This window comes from Sinohyriopsis cumingii, chromosome 3 (assembly GCF_028554795.1).
Source record: "Sinohyriopsis cumingii isolate HCF-2022 chromosome 3, ASM2855479v2, whole genome shotgun sequence".
In the NCBI taxonomy this organism is placed as follows: Eukaryota; Metazoa; Mollusca; class Bivalvia; order Unionida; family Unionidae; genus Sinohyriopsis; species Sinohyriopsis cumingii.
The window spans coordinates 61,707,880-61,725,162 of record NC_142963.1 but is presented as its reverse complement, the minus strand read 5'-3'; the positions used below and the strand labels follow the sequence as shown (position 1 = coordinate 61,725,162).

The following is a 17,283-nucleotide window of genomic DNA, read 5'->3' as shown; positions in this document are numbered from 1 at the left end:
AATGTAAACAAATTGTAGTAAAAATATGGCACGGTTTGAGTCAGAAATTCTGCACATTAAAAGTAAATATGGTTGATTGGAAACTTTGAAATTCCACCAAGAACCTATTATTCACCACCTGATTGATAATAACATAGCGTAGAATATCCAAATATGGTTTGGCAAGCCTTATATAGAAAAGGGGTCACAGCGAGAGTATCATGTTATCTGTCATGGCAGACACAGTAAGGTTAGTGTAACCATGCCAATTTATTTTATCATGTAATGACTTAATAAATTCAAAATAAGCCAAACTTCTTTCACAACATGATTATACTTTTGTAGTAGATTTCGACACTATTTGTTTTTCTGACAGGTGATGATTGTTTTTGCTCCATTACATGATATGGGATCAGTTCATAGCCTCAACCACAACAAATCAAGCTGAGGCTATGACACTGTAGCTACAATACTCGATGCCTGAGCAGCACCATTTTCATTTATGACCAATCAGACTTTGGTATGAATGTGTGTGTCAAATTTCATAGCAATCCTTTAAGTAGTTTAGGAGGAATAACTATAACAAACTTGTGCCTTATGGACTGACATTGGATGACAGAAGATGAAATACAGACAACCGGCCATACCATAAGCTCTTATAGTGGTATCACCAGTAGAGTTAAAAACCATTTTTCTTTATTTAAGCAGTAACCTTGACATTTTACCTTTTGATTAACAGCAAATAAGATCACATTTAGACTGACTATACCTCCCCATTTGTTTGCACCCCCCCACCGATTTAAATAATGGAAATCTTTAATGTGATAAAAAGTGCACAGAACTTAGTCAATGCATTCATTGATTTATAATTTCTAACCTGAATGTGGCTAGAGTGGCCCTAACACTGGCATCCTCTGCACCTTTCATGCATAATGGACTTTAAATAACAACATGGCGCCATGTTGCATATACCATGGGCAAGATGATTTCCACAGACAACATTGTGACATAGTTCGTCCTATTAATTAACTGCCTGATAATTTCATGAATTACCATAATGTTGAGAGCTTAGCATATATCCTTTGCACATATGTACATACAAATTTCACCACTTGTTAAATCCACGTGAAAGGCAAATTGGTAATTGTCATTCTTTTCCTTTGCTTGATTCAACATTGTAAATATCGGAAGCAGACAACATGGTATTTTCATTCTACTTACATACATGTATAGTCATGGGAACACCCCTTTGCTGAAAAAAGACTTGTCCAGGAACTGGAAATAAGTGGTGAACAGGTAATCTTTTACAATGAAAACTTCCATTGGGAAAAATGAAATGCGCAGATGTTAAGGTATTAGGGTTCCACCTGGGTGTAATCAGGTTTGAAATTATAAATCAACTAATGAACTAAGTTCTGTGCATCTTTAATTTCATTTGTGCTTTTTGTTTTATAAGTTTTTCAAATCGGTATGGGGGTACAAACGAACGGAAATATATTCAAACTATAACTGATGCATCAGTAGCTAGCTGTATTTGCCACTATGCTGAGGCCTCAAATAAGATGAATGAAATCCAATCACAAAATATATATATATATATATACACACACACACACACACACACACACACACACATACATACATACACATATATATATATCGGCAACTTTATTACTGAATAAACATATTTATTCCTACTTCCAAAAACACAGGTCACAAAGGACTGTATATAGCACACACAAGTCTATGTGGTCATGAAATAAACAATTATCTTATATTAATTAAGTATAACATGTAGATCACAGTGCCCTTCATTGGTTGTATGGATGCAGCACTAACAGAGATGAATCCAACTAACCAGTTTCATGATTTTAACATGAACATCACTCAACAGATGACGTCTAAACACAAAATTTAAAAACAGTTACTGAAGCATAAACTATAGGTCACAAAGACTTATTTTTGCAACAATGGTGAAGATGTATACCTTCACCAAGTTTCATGATTTTAGGTAGGATAGCATAACTTGCAACTTTGAAATCAATCCTATGGATCATACCTAGAATGTCTGTCTATAGCTGCCATTTGGAATACTTTGGATATTCTTTAACACCTCAGTCAATCTTATTGTAGAAATAGTCGAAGTAATCCAAACTAATTGGGTTTCTTTGTTTGTTGAGAAATTTCTGGCAAAGATGTAAATATTTCTGTAAACTGCTGTGCCAACATGCATCTGAGGCATAATTTTATCTTGTAGAAATAGCCCAGGCGTTCCAAATGGGACAGTATGCATATTGCACACCAAAACCTCACGTGGTCATGAACTAAATGTGAAAACTTGAGCAAAGCCAGTAAAGAATAAATATAGGTCATGATAAGCTTCTTTTGTTGTAACAGTGTAGTACTAAGAGAGATACATACCATGACCAATTGATACTAGCATGAATAGTGCCTGAGACATGAACATCAAACCCAAAATACTAGCATGAATAGTGCCTGAGACATGAACATCAATTGATACTAGCATGAACAGTGTCTAAGACATGAACATCAATTGATACTAGCATGAACAGTGTCTAAGACATGAACATCAAACCCAAAATACTAGCATGAATAGTGCCTGAGACATGAACATCAAACCCAAAATATTAGCATGAACAGTGCCTGAGACATGAACATCAAACCCAAAATACTAGCATGAATAGTGCCTGAGACATGAACATCAATTGATACTAGCATGAATAGTGCCTGAGACATGAACAGCAAAGAAATTGTTTAAAAAAATCTAAATTCATTTTGTTTTTAGGCTTTATAGTACAATACTGCTAGGAATAAAATAAAGATTGGTGAATAAATGCAGTTCTATTTCCAAACACATGTTGGTTCTCTAGTATGATGGTGGAAAATATGCAATGGCAACAATATACTACTGCTGCACAGCAAGTGAAATTTTTAAAACTTCTTTTTTACTCCAGTGCAATCTTGCTCTACAATGATACTTTGAGCAATATGTTGATCCAAAGAAAACACAACATGCTAAAATTTCTTTGCAAAGCAAGCATTCACTCATAACTAATTTAGAGTTTAAAGCTGCTGAACTAAGAATTAATTTTATTATTTCCAATATTCCAACCTATCTGACAAAATACATTTTAGGGCCATAAGAAATTAGAAAATATATACACATGATGAAAGTAAAACCTGTCTGATTTGTATGTTGACTGAAATCAACCTTGGCAGTCATAACAATGGGGTCAGAAAAGGACCTTTATCAAACATGGTCCACTGTATAGCAAGGGGAAACTAACTTGCTGGAAATTACCATGTTGCTTGTTACATGACTTGAACAGATTTGAATAAAACTGTCACTGAGCCAGTGCACCTGAAATCTTTTTGATCTGTATAACTTTTGTGTTGATGACATCTGAAGGAAAATATAACAATAATGGAAAAAATTCATGAAAATAAGACAAATTTGGCAACACTCTTCTGAAAATAGACAAATCAGGAGCACAGGTTACTGGTATGTGAAGAAATTACAGACAAACTACACTGCAGCACAGGTTTTGTAAAAATAAAACTTATTCGTTACAAAATTTGAATATGCATGTGCATGCCAAAGCCAACAGAAAAGTGTATGTATTGTATTTACTCACTTGTAGGTTGAATTTTACTGCAAACTGTACAGATCAAGATCATAACATGTAGCAGCACATCTTGGTATGTGCAGTTTTTAGGAGTAAGCAGTAGAACAAACAACTGTGATCCTGATCTGCCACTGCATTATGCGATGGTAGATCAGGGTCTATGTTGTTTGCAGTTGGATATGATTTCTTCCTATCTACAGCAAAAAATGAAAGGATGGTACATGAAAAAGAAGAGAGGGTACATACGTGCAGCCTCCAGGGACCTCTAGAAGGAAAGTGATCAGAATGTGGCTCACAATGAATCCGAAGTTGATGATCCATTCTGCCCAGTAGTCAACTAAGTCACGCACTGGACTATACCACTTGTACTGCAATAAGAATAAAGTAACACTCATGGCTCAGAGAAGATTAAAATATGCCCCAGCAATTCACGATAATTTTTTATAAATATAACACAGATGCCCTCCACAGTGCAAGAAATGACCAAAATGCAAACCTAAACCAATATCTGAAAGACAGTCAGAAACTGGGAGATAAGCATGAGTAACAACACATGCCACTTTAAGTTTCATGGTTGGGCATAAAATAATATTTGTCAAAGAATATAATGCCTTCATTTTCATCAATTTAAGTAATTTAGGTAGCAGCTACATGATTTTTTTTTTAAAGTCTACACTTTTCAAGTGTTTAATATTCAATGGAGGTCCTTTTCTTTTGAATATATTTGAAAATGTTTTGGCTCTTCTTGTTTTGCATCCCTGCACGATAATGTTCACCTTCTTACATAACAGCTGACAATTTCACTAAGCAAGCTTATGTAGCATTGTAAGAACACTATATATATATATATATATATATATATATATATATATATATATATATATATATATATATATATACACACGCACACACCAAATGATCTCCCAAACTTTATATAAATTTTACCCATCATTCCAAAGATATAATTAATATGCAGTCACTTTGCTCATAATCAATGTCATCTTTAAAAGTTAAAGGTTACAGATGAAGATGTGTCACATGTCTGTAATAATAATAATAATAATAATGTGTACTAAGTACAGTGCCTAACCTTTAGAAGCTTTAAGCACTTTACAATAATAGATGACACATACAAAATTTATGACAAGATTACAAAAACAAACAAAATGAAATTGCAAAACAAAAAGCATGCTGATAATAATTAAGGAAGTTATCATTTTTAAATCTTTAAGTCTGTTCTTGCAGTTAAAATAGGTGAGTTTTAAGCGCAATCTTAATGAGATCACAGTGTCCTTGTGTCTGAGATCTTTGGACAATTCATTCAATGTAGCTGGGCCCTGGTATGCAAAAGAATGTTGTCTGTATGACTTTGTTTTAACACTGGGAACAGTGAAAATACAAATGTTGGAAGAAGAGCCTAAGTTTTTAGAGGGGGTGTACACATGGGTGAGGTCAGATAGGTATATCTGACTGGAGTAAAAGCTGCAAAATGTTAAAAACATCTACTGGGTACCCATTGATCCTAATGATCGGTTACACAGGTGCCAGATCAAAGAGAAATTTAATTAAATGTGTACAAACCTAATGTCAAATCTGCATTATTTTAAATTCACAGTATCCAATATATATCACAACCTAATGTCATCTGCTACAAAGTCCAAGAAACTATCAAACATTGTCTGATAAAGTTCGGAAATCCTTCATCATCATCTAGTAAATAGTAGTTGTCTAGTCATAAATATCATCCAACTCCTTTTTTTTACTACACTTTCATATGTGGATGCTTATTTACAGACTCAGCTAAAGCTTTGTAAGTAATACTTTGATCATACAGTATGTACAATCTATTAAAGGAAACAACGGAACACATGTCAGTTGTGTAGCATGAAAAAATAACCACCCTCTGTTACTTGTCACTAAACCACACTTGTGATGCCATCAAAGGGTTGTAATATGGGAAAACAAGCTATGGGAGCTCAATTATTTACTGGAAGAGTGAGACCTCTGCTTGGCAATGAAAAAGAACCTGTATTTGAGGCTCAGTCAAAAGGATTGTCAACGTGAAAACAAAGTGAATGCTGCCTTAACAAGCACTGGCAGAAAATGTATACAGTACACAGGTAGATTAAGGCTCATTTTATGACCTGGATAATTATGAATGGGCAGGCAAGAGAGTTCTGCAGCCAGTCAAAGAAATGTAGCATAGTGAACAGATTTTGTGCATGATTCTGGATTGAATGGGTAGCCAGTGGATGTTACAGAGCAGGGTGTGTGTGCACAGTTCTTCATATTCTAAGGATGATTAGAGCAGCCATGTTTTGAATGTTTAGAAGTTTCTGTAGTAGACACTGAGACAAAACAGATAGAAGTGAATTATATTAGTCCAGTCTTGAACATACTAAGGAACAGACAAGTGTTTTAGTAGCATCTGCTGAAAGAACTGCGAGAGGAGCTGATGCATCTCAGCTTCAGATATGCAGCCATGCATATGTTCATTACATGTTGGTAGAATGACTGCATACTGTCAAGAGTGACGACTAGGTTTCGTACTGACTGTAAATTTAATGTTGGCATTGCTGATACTTATTGTTTGAGGTAAAGGATGTGAATGAGAAAGTCTTTGCATGGTGATCAGGATGGCTTCAGTTTTATCATCATTCTTCTACAGCTTGTTATATGTCATCCATGACTTCACATTGAAAATGCACCTCTCTATGCCTATAACCTCAACTTCAGCTGAGCAGCTTGATTTGTATATTTGAGTGTCATCAGCATACAACTGATGAGACACAAGATGTCAATCCATGACACCTAACAGACCATGATATATTACCTCACCATCTCCAGCATGTATTTGGTATTTATGATACAGCCTTAATATGGTTCAAGTCCTACTTAGCAGGACACAAACTGTGTCATCAAATGGAAAATATTCCACCCAGTTGATCTATGTTTTGGTGTTCTACAAGGCTGTGTTCTTAGTCCTGTTTTCTTCATCCTCTGCACACAGCTGTTCTCAGGTGTCATGGATTGACATCTTGTGTCTCATCAATTGTATTTATATGGTTGATTTATCCCATCATATGCCTTTCACATCATGTGATATATTTTTACCAATGTTTAATGGCAACAAAAAAAAGAAGAAAAAGGACTGCTTGTATGATGATTTAAATTGAAAATGCACTCTTTCAATTATACAAATATGTGTACTATCTTTCTCACTTCCAAGCAAACAAATAAGCAGGACAACTGGGTCAATTTCAATAAAACTGACAGCACTAGCACACCAATAACCAGAAGTACATGTCACTGGTGCTTCTCCAGCATCTGAAAAAATCTGAAATGGCCAATTTCTCCAAAACTGATAGTGTTCAGTAAGATCTTGCTCCAAGAATGAATTTCCACTGATTGAGTATTTCTTATAGAAAAAACGTTTCTCATTATCATATTCAAGCTGCAAAACTGCATATTGTACTTTTAAACTAAGTGAATAGTTCTTTATAAAACATTGTTTATGATAAGAAAATGGAAAATATGACTATTTTTCATGTTTTTGTGTTCTGGACTTCTAACACAGATTTAACAATTTCAGTCATATCACTAAAATGTCTGCAGTGTTGCAGGTAACAGTGATGTTTAGCACTGGGGCATCATGCCGCAGACATGTAGCATGATGTCCCACCCAGTCACATTATCTTGACACCAGGCTGACCAGTCCTAATACTAACTTCTTAACGTTGAGTGCCAACTACAGCTGCATGTAAACTTTTTATAGGTCTTTCATATGACTCGACTGGGGGTTCAAACTTCCAACCTCCCACATCAGAGGCTGATGCTCTAACCACTTAGGCCACTACAGTAGACTACTACTTTTCATGTCTTTATTGATAATTTCTGCATGCTCTGTTACCATGGCAACTGGCATGTGGACACAAAACTGATGTCAAAAATAAAGTTACCCATTTCATACATGCAGTATACATCAAAAAGAGACAATCAGAGAAAGTGAAAAAAAAATGACCCTTACTCAATATAGTAATTTAAGATAAGTAATAAATATAAAATAAGCTTTACTAAGTGCATATTACATCTTAGCCTGGATTTTCACTTAAAGGTATACAAGTGTACAAGTGAACAGCATATATTATTGTGAATGGATCATCACTTAAGAACCATGGATTTATCTTGAGTCCCACATGCTGCTTCACCACAGATGACTGCAGTGCACACTTGAACATACTGAGTGTACCTGCCCGCATACATTGAAAAAAGAGCACTACAGGTGTATTCGTTCAAATTATTTTACAAGTATTGGCCCAAAGTTTAATATTATCAGATTTAATACCATTACATACCTGGCTTGAATCAATGGGTCTAGCGAAGAACATGTGAATTGTTGCTGTAATAAGGTAAGTTCCTGCAAATCTTTGTAGTACACCAGGAATACGAAACTTTGGCAGCTCCACGGCTGGAAAACATGAAAAAGTACACATTCATATATCTACAGCATAGAAAAGTAACATGGAAAATCTATTATTTGAAATTAAGAAATGATTCTTCATCAGTACATTCCTGATCATAAATACAATAAGAATCCCTAAATGACCTTGTAAATCCAGAATTCCCAAGGCCAAAAAAGACCGTTGTTATGTATATTTAATTTTGTATTGTTTGTCAGTTATTTTTCTCTCCATGCTTATGTTATGTATAAATGTATTTTGAACTTGACCTTGTCCAAAATCAAGTTCATATAGTACCTGACCAGTAACTTTTATTTTGGTAAATAATAATACATAGTTAATATTTCCCTGCTGTGTGGGTAATATTTGTGTGTGTGTGTGTGATTTGGATTTTTAATGTAGCTTAAAAAAAATTTCAGTCTTATCGCTACGATGTCTGCAGTGTGACAGTTTATAGTGATGTCTAGCACTGGGGCATCATGCCGCAGTCGTATTGCATGATGTCCCACCCAGTCACATTATTCTGACACCAGGCCTACCAGTCCTAACACTAACCTCTTAATGCTGAGCACCAAGCGAGGCAGCTGTTAGCACCACTTTTGCAAGTCTTTGGTAAGAATCAGCCAGGGATGGAACCCACAACCTTCCGCATCTGTGGTGGACCCTCTAAACACTATGCTACCGGAGCAGTACGAGTGTAGGTAAAATATTACGAATGTTATCAATAAAGGTAAATATACTTATTTGGGTCTGGGTCAGAGACAATAGTATTCCCAATGGAATAACCTGTGGTACCTGATGTTTACCACATTATTTATGATAATTTTAGTAACAGATCTTATCTTGCTTACAATTTAGATTCTTCTAGAAATGAACTTTTATCCTACATCCTTTCTATTCTTTTGTTTTAATTTTTTTAATATAATCTTGTTTACTGCAAATATTATTAATTCTTGCAAATAACATCCTAAAAGAATCAATCTTATTGTTGTGTTCAGTATTTGATTTGGTTAGAATGTGGTTCATTAAAATACTGTTGGCACATCTCCACATCACAAGTTACTAAAGACACATCAACACATTCAGTGTTGGATCTTACTTCAAACACCAATGGAATTTAATTAGAACTTTGTTCATCAGGATGTGTGATAGAACTTTTGGACTATTTGGGATTTAATTCACAATACTGTAAGTTCTTTTTAAATTTTTGACTTTGTATTCTAGTGAAATAAATTATCCATTGAATTTTACAAAACCTATTGGTTTTCATTATTTTCTATTACTTAATTTAAGACCATTATAGTCATAATACCTTACAATCATCTTGACTTGGGATAGCAACAAAGGTGTTCAAGGTCATATGTTTGCTTATTCAAGGAAGTCTGACGAGAATAGTCTCCTTTAGGATAGAGATCTGTGCCCAAAACCATACAATCATTAGCTCCTACTGCATACTGAGTGTAAACGCACACTACTGGGACATAACTGCATGAAGGGTGTGCCCGCATTTCAATCAGGCAAGTTTTATCAAATTAATGTATTTTACCTACAAAAACCTAGTTTTTTCTTCAAATACATTCATTTACCTTATAATAAACATTACTAAAATGGCAGGGAAACTGGAAGTCCATCATTGCTGGGATTCAGGTACATGTATCTCCAAGTGTTAACTGAAACAGCCTCCATTATCCCTAACTAGAACCAGAAGCCCTGGACTGGAGTACAGTGTTAGAAAGTACCATGTCAAAATGAAGCTGGGACGGGTGATAGACAGGTGATTCATTATAGTTCAGTAAAGGCATCATGGATCTGATACTGGTAAACTTTGTACAGTGTTAGAAAGTACCATGTCATAATGAAGCTGGGACGGGGTGATAGACAGGTGATTCATTATAGTTCAGTAAAGGCATCATGGATCTGATACTGGTAAACTTTGGGAGGCTATGTATCTGAGGCTGAGACAGGGCAGCTGTTGCCACTGCCTGATGCCAAGTGCTATTTGTATCTAGGATCCATGAATAGATTTTTGAGTAGGGAAGATCACCATACCCAATCATGGAAAACGTCTGCTAAGGCTGCACTACTCCTGGAAACAAGCCCAAGCACAGACAATTATAGTCCAAAACTGACGGTCAGCACTGGCCCTATTGGACAAGATTACCACATCCAGTTAAATCATATGTAAATGGTGACTGCATCTGAGTCATTTACAACCAACATGACATCATACAATGTATTTAAGTGAAAACCGCAAAATAATATGATCAGTCATTCTGTAGAGGTAATAGGTTTTTCAAGATGGCCACTGTTGTGGTCACATAGGATGTCTAAGTGACACCATTTTAACTAGATATCAGTAAAAACCCATGCTGAAATGACCATCCATTTAGGAGTCCTGGAGTAACAATACCAAGATTCTCAAGCTGGTATCAGTACCAACCATACTGAATGCATGAGAAGCACCATTTTCATTTAAGATCAATCATTTTCATTAAGGACTAACCAGACATCACAAAAAGTCTATTAGTGGAAACCCCATATTGATTTGAACATCCATTCATTAGGAGTAGTAAATATAGCCTTCTCTACCACATTAGAAAACAGATCAGCACCATTTTCATTTAGAATTAACGAGACATCATGAGAAGTCTTCTGGTTAAAACCGTATGTCAATATGGCATGCCATTCAAGGAGAGTAGCAATAAAAAATGTTTAAAGTTGGCTGCCATGGTTCCTATATTTTACATCAGACTGCCACTATTATTTTCCATTTAGGACCAACTTGGCATAATAATATCTCTCTTCAAGAAAACACCATTTCAGTATGAGTTTATGTTCTGGAGGAGAAGCAATAAGATTTTCAAGACAGCTTTCATGGATGTCTGAGTGCCACATATTCATTTAAAACCAGTTAGACTATGGGATGAATGTGTGTGTAAAGTTTCATGGCAATTGTCTAAGTAGTTTAAGATTAGTGGATAATGGACAAAAAATCCATCCTATAGGCTCTCCTGGTCTATGACCAGAAGATCTAAAAAGCACTCTCAGCTGCACCTGTTGTCAAAGCATGTCTTTATGTACTAGCTGTACACCAGTCACATCTATGATCTGCGATCCCATTGTACATTCAGGCAGATCTAGGTACATGCTGTTGAACTAGCATCCCATGATGCTTTGGCCTACCAGCCCATTATACACAGCTATAGTGGCTCCTACCATTACACACAGGGAGATCTGGGTATACTCTGTTGAACTGATATCTCTTTAGACACCAGCAGATCTAGTTATATGTAGCTGACCTGCCATCCCATAAAACACTGGATGATTTTGGTAAATGGTGTTGACTTGCCATCCCAATAGACAGTGGCTGGATTTGGTATATTGTGTTGACCTGCCATTTATACAATGGCTGATTTTGGTATATACTGCTGACCTGCCAAACCATTAAAAACTGGCTGATTTTGGTATATTGTGTTGCCCTGCCATCCCATTATACACTAGTCTGGCTGATTTGGGTATATGGTGTAGACTTGACATACCGTTATACACTGGCTGATATTGGTATATGGTGTTGACTTGCCATACCATTATAAAGTGGCTGATTTTGGTAAATGGTGTTGACTTGCCATACCATTATACAGTAGCTGATTTTGGTAAATGGTGTTGACTTGCCATACCATTATAAAGTGGCTGATTTTGGTAAATGGTGTTGACTTGCCATGCCATTATACAATGGCTGATTTTGGTAAATGGTGTTGACTTGCCATACCATTATAAAGTGGCTGATTTTGGTAAATGGTGTTGACTTGCCATGCCATTATACAATGGCTGATTTTGATATATGGTATTAACCTGTCATACTATCTTACGCTGGCTGATTTTGATATATGGTGCTACCTGTCATACTATCTTACGCTGGCTGATTTTGATATATGGTGCTAACCTGTCATACCATCTTACGCTGGCTGATTTTGATATATGGTGCTAACCTGTCATACCATCTTACACTGGCTGATTTTGGTATATGGTGCTAACCTGTCATACCATCTTACGCCGGCTGATTTTGATATATGGTGCTAACCTGTCATACCATCTTACGCTGGCTGATTTTGATATATGATGCTAACCTGTCATACCATCTTACACTGGCTGATTTTGGTATATGGTGTTGACTTGCCATACCATAATATTCTGTCAGATCTGAGTATATTCTGTCTACCAGTAATCATATGACAAAACTGTAATTACACTGTTATTCATACACACTGTTTTATGAAGATTTTCAGACACAAGGCAAAAACTACAGTTGTAACTGTGCCCAAATTAGCTTAAGAAAGAAGAAAAAAAAGAGAGAAAATGATAAAAGCAGTTTTGTGTATGTATCAGTGGGGAAAGCTTACATTATATATTACCAATTCGATAAAATTATTCCTTATATCAATCAATTATAAAAAAATAGATACTTTTATAGGATTTTAATGAGAAAAAGTACATTAGTTGTAAGGCATATGGCATGTGATGCACCTGTGTATTCTTCATAGTAAGTTTTTTTAATACTTTGGAGGTATATTTAGATATCAAGACTAGTTTTCAATTGTTAACTAATGAATGTAAACACTTTTAGACTCCACTTTCTCTGTGTGTGACTGTTGTCATGATTTGCATTCACTCTATTAATGACTACAAGCACAGGACATGTCTGGCTATTTAACTGGACTGGTCATGCTTTATGTCCAAAAATGGCATATATAAGACTAAAATGGAAGGATAAAATTATTTCATGTAACTTTATTTCTTTTTCTTTTTTTGGTTTGAAAGCACAGAATGTAATAAAGAATATCATGGATAGTTTTATTAGTTAATAATAATTGAAATTAACTGTTTATTCACTATTTCAACAATAGATATTAACTTCATTTTACAAACTTTGTATTAAAAAGTATTGATTGTTTTTTTAATTATGATGATTTTAAAAAATGATAAATTAAACGCTAACAAATACTTAAGATGTTTCCAAATAAAAAGTTTAAAAAATGCATTAAAAATAAAAACTTGTAATAAAAGAAAACTGAAACAAAAGAATTGTTTTAATTTAAAATTATTTTCCTGTACTTTTTTCAAACAAAATGTATGTGAAATATTGTTGACTCATTATGCTAAAGGTCTGTTATATCATTATAGCCTAACTTTTATAAATGTAATAAATATTTATTGTCTTGCCTTTTTAAGAGAAAAATGTGAGACAGAGAGTTCATGATGTCATGCAGAAGAAAAGATATGGGAAGGATATATCATCCATCACTGTCTTCTCAATGTTAAAGTTTTCATCCAGCCCAAAATGTAAGACACCATATTGCATGAAATTCTTTTATCTGATAAGCTACTTTCAATATATACAGTTCCTTATGAGCAATCAGACCTTGTTTATGTGTTCTGTGGATTATGTTTTAAAAATTATTTTGGGAGGACCCTGCTGGTTTGTAAAGTATTTCCAGCTACATGTGACCAGAGTTCTTTCAGAGCTTACGTTGTGCACCCCCTGAGTTGATCAGCAGTCCCAGACCAAACAGAATGATGGATCTCTTTAGGATCTTCCAGAAGATGCTACTTTTGGGCACAGACTTCCTCAGCAAGGTTTGGAACGAGTATATCATTGCAGTTCCCATGATAAACACAAACCTAAATATACATGCATGTTAAAAGTTCAGTTAGTTCATTAGAAAACAGAATACTGCAGTTATTCATTTTGAAGGCTATTTATATCAGAAACAAGGAAATTACTTCATGTTGAATTGAAACAATTTCCAAAATTAAGTTCCTTTTTAGGAACTTTTACATATACAATCTTAACATTGGAAATAATAAAAGTACATGTACATTGGCAAATTCATAATAAAAGTTGAACTTGTTAATTTAAAAAAATATATATATAGTAATAATTTAAAAAATATATATATAGTACCATAACTATACCATTTTGAACTAAATCATATTAGAATGGATGAGATGTTAATTACATTATTTACATCAAATGATGTACTACACATTTAATTAAAAACCGTGCAGAAGGTTATAAAATTTAATATATTTTTTATGTAACCTGTGGATTCAATCAGCAGAGAAAATCTAACCACAATGCATGTTATGTTGGTGTGGACATACCACGGCATTACCAGATCAGCTACTGTGATGCCATTCCAGTCTGAGTGGTCAAAGAACCAGTATCCCCCACCACCATAGTTCACAAAGCACATGATCGTCAAACTCAGTCTACAGAGCATACAATACGGAGTTAAAGAGAAAAAAAACCACTCACTACCAGTGCTCTAGCACTGCATGCTTTCAATATTACACACTGTATGTATAACACTCATCCAACTGTACTTCATACTTACCATTTTATATACTGTATGTATAATACTCAACCAACAATAAATAGTATCAACCCAGATCTGTCATCTCACACTGCACCTTCAGCTCTGGGCCTATGCTGTTCACCCTACTTGTGATTTCATGTGAACTGTGTAAACCATAATCTACAAGTATATTGTGTGATGGCAGATCTGGACCTATGCATAGACTCTAATCTACATGTATATTATGTGATGACAGATCTGGGTCCATGTTGTTCATCCTACTCATGATTTCATGAGAACAGTGTAGACTCTAATGTACTGATATTATGTTATGACAGATCTGGACATATATGTAGACTCTAATCTAGTTGTATATTATGTGATAACAGATCTGGATCTATGCTGTTCATTCTACTCATGATTCATGTGAACAGTGTAGACTTTAATCCACTTGTATATTATATGGTGACAGATCTGGGCGTATGTGTAGGCTTTAACCTATATGTATATAATGTAATGAAAGATTGGGGCCTATGTGTATGTAGAATCTAATGTAGTATATTATATGGTGACAGATCTGAGCTTATGTGTAGACTCTAATCTTGTATATAATGTGATGACAGATCTGGGCCTATGTGTAGATTCTAATCTACTAGAATATTATGTGATGACAGATCTGGGCCTCTGTGTAGACTCTAGTTGTATATTATGTGATGACAGATCTGGGCCTATGTGTAGACTCTAATCTACTGGTATATTATGTGATGACAGATATTGGCCTCTGTGTAGACTCTAGTTGTATATTATGTGGTGATAGATCTGTGCCTCTGTCTAGACTCTAGTTGTATATTATGTGATGACAGATTTGGGCCTATGTGTAGACTCTAATCTACTGGTATATTATGTGATAACAGATCTGGGCCTATGTGTTGACTCTAATCTACTGGTATATTATGTGATGACAGATTTGGGCCAATGTGTAGACTCTAATCTACTGGTATATTATGTGATAACAGATCTGGGCCTATGTGTAGACTCTAATCTACTGGTATATTATGTGATGACAGATATTGGCCTCTGTGTAGACTCTAGTTGTATATTATGTGGTGATAGATCTGTGCCTCTGTCTAGACTCTAGTTGTATATTATGTGATAACAGATCTGGGCCTATGTGTTGACTCTAATCTACTGGTATATTATGTGATAACAGATCTGGGCCTATGTGTAGACTCTAATCTACTGGCATATTATGTGATGACAGATATTGGCCTCTGTGTAGACTCTAGTTGTATATTATGTGGTGATAGATCTGTGCCTCTGTCTAGACTCTAGTTGTATATTATGTGATGACAGATTTGGGCCTATGTGTAGACTCTAATCTACTGGTATATTATGTGATAACAGATCTGGGCCTATGTGTAGACTCTAATCTACTGGTATATTATGTGATAACAGATCTGGGCCTACATGTAGACTCTAATCTACTAGTTTATTATGTGATGATAGATCTGAGCCTCTGTGTACACTCTAATTGTATATTATGTGATGATAGATCTGGGCCTATGTGTAGACTCTAATCTACTAGTATATTATGTGATGATATTTCCGGACCTCTGTGTAGACTCAAGTTGCATATTATGTGATGACAGATCTGGGCCTACATGTAGACTCTAATCTACTAGTTTATTATGTGATGATAGATCTGAGCCTCTGTGTAGACTCAAGTTGTATATTATGTGATGACAGATCTGGGCCTATGTGTAAACTCTAATCTACTGGTATATTATGTGATGACAGATTTGTGACTATGTGTAGACTCTAATCAACTAGTATATTATGTAATGACAGATCTGGACCTATGCTGAAAAGAGCTGAGTGAGTGTTATTCATTGGGGTATTTACTGCATGCAGACATTTACAAAATCAGTTTCTGTGTAAATGAACATGCATGTTACTGTCAACGATGCAGAAACTACCCATTCCAATTCAGTGATATATTTACACATCTCTGCTTCAAAGGACTGTTCAACAGGATTTTTCTGTTAATTCTTTTCTCAAAGTACAGATGATTTTGGCATATATCTGGTTCATTTCCTGATATTGCTGACACAAGCTGATTCAAACTACGTCATTTATCTTTGAAAACAAAAATTCCTTAACAGAATGATTGATAACTAACATTTTATCAATAAGAAAAAAGTTATTTCAAATTTGCAAGTCTCTGTAGTTTCTTAGTCATTGTAAAGCCAACAAAAAGCAGCATGTGTACATGTCTAGGCAGGGTGTTTAGTTGAATTATAGATTTTTTCATCATGTACATTATATGTTGCAATACAAAACAATATTAGGTTGATCTTAAGGAAGTAGTACCTCAACTGCCATCATAACATGTAAAAGATGTACATCAAATGGAAAAACTGCAAACTGAGCAATGTATGAAACACACAATGTCAATCACTTACAAATAACTTGACAGCTGTCAGCTGTAAGCTTAATACGTAGATCAGTGGAAAGGTTTAGTCTTGGATTGGTTTAATTATGCTGCATCATTTCGGTTACTGTACAACATTTACACATTAAGAAATTTTGCTAAATGTTGCGGCCCTAACAGGTATGGAATATGATATTATGGGTTCAGAGACACACAAATGGCAAAAGGCTGTGGCAAATCATTCTGGGTCAATGATATCTGATATATCGAGTTTTCACATACTATGAACATGTGGCATTTTGGAAAATTAAAAACGTCTTCATAAAATTTTCAGTAAATTAAGCACCTGCACAATTTATACAACTGTGCAAACAAGAAGTTTGTCCTTTGAGAATCTTTTGAAAACTTCC

General features: G+C 35.0%; 1 protein-coding gene across 13 annotated transcripts in view; it reads right to left on the bottom strand.

Moving 5' to 3' along the window:
- Positions 1 to 17,283, bottom strand: part of LOC149802959 (heparan-alpha-glucosaminide N-acetyltransferase-like) — a 91,941-nt gene that overhangs the window by 26,693 nt on the left and 47,965 nt on the right. For 7 of the 13 annotated variants that reach the window (XM_089952471.1, XM_089952476.1, XM_089952478.1 and 4 more), the window contains 4 exons: positions 14,249 to 14,356; positions 13,614 to 13,765; positions 7,982 to 8,094; positions 3,873 to 3,994 (listed from right to left, as the gene is read on the bottom strand). In XM_089952471.1, the coding sequence (XP_089808597.1) occupies positions 3,873 to 3,994; positions 7,982 to 8,094; positions 13,614 to 13,765; positions 14,249 to 14,356 (495 nt within the window). The remainder of the gene's footprint in view (positions 1 to 3,872; positions 3,995 to 7,981; positions 8,095 to 13,613; positions 13,766 to 14,248; positions 14,357 to 17,283) is intronic. The other 6 variants (XM_089952474.1, XM_089952477.1, XM_089952479.1 and 3 more) reach the window with 1 other exon arrangement.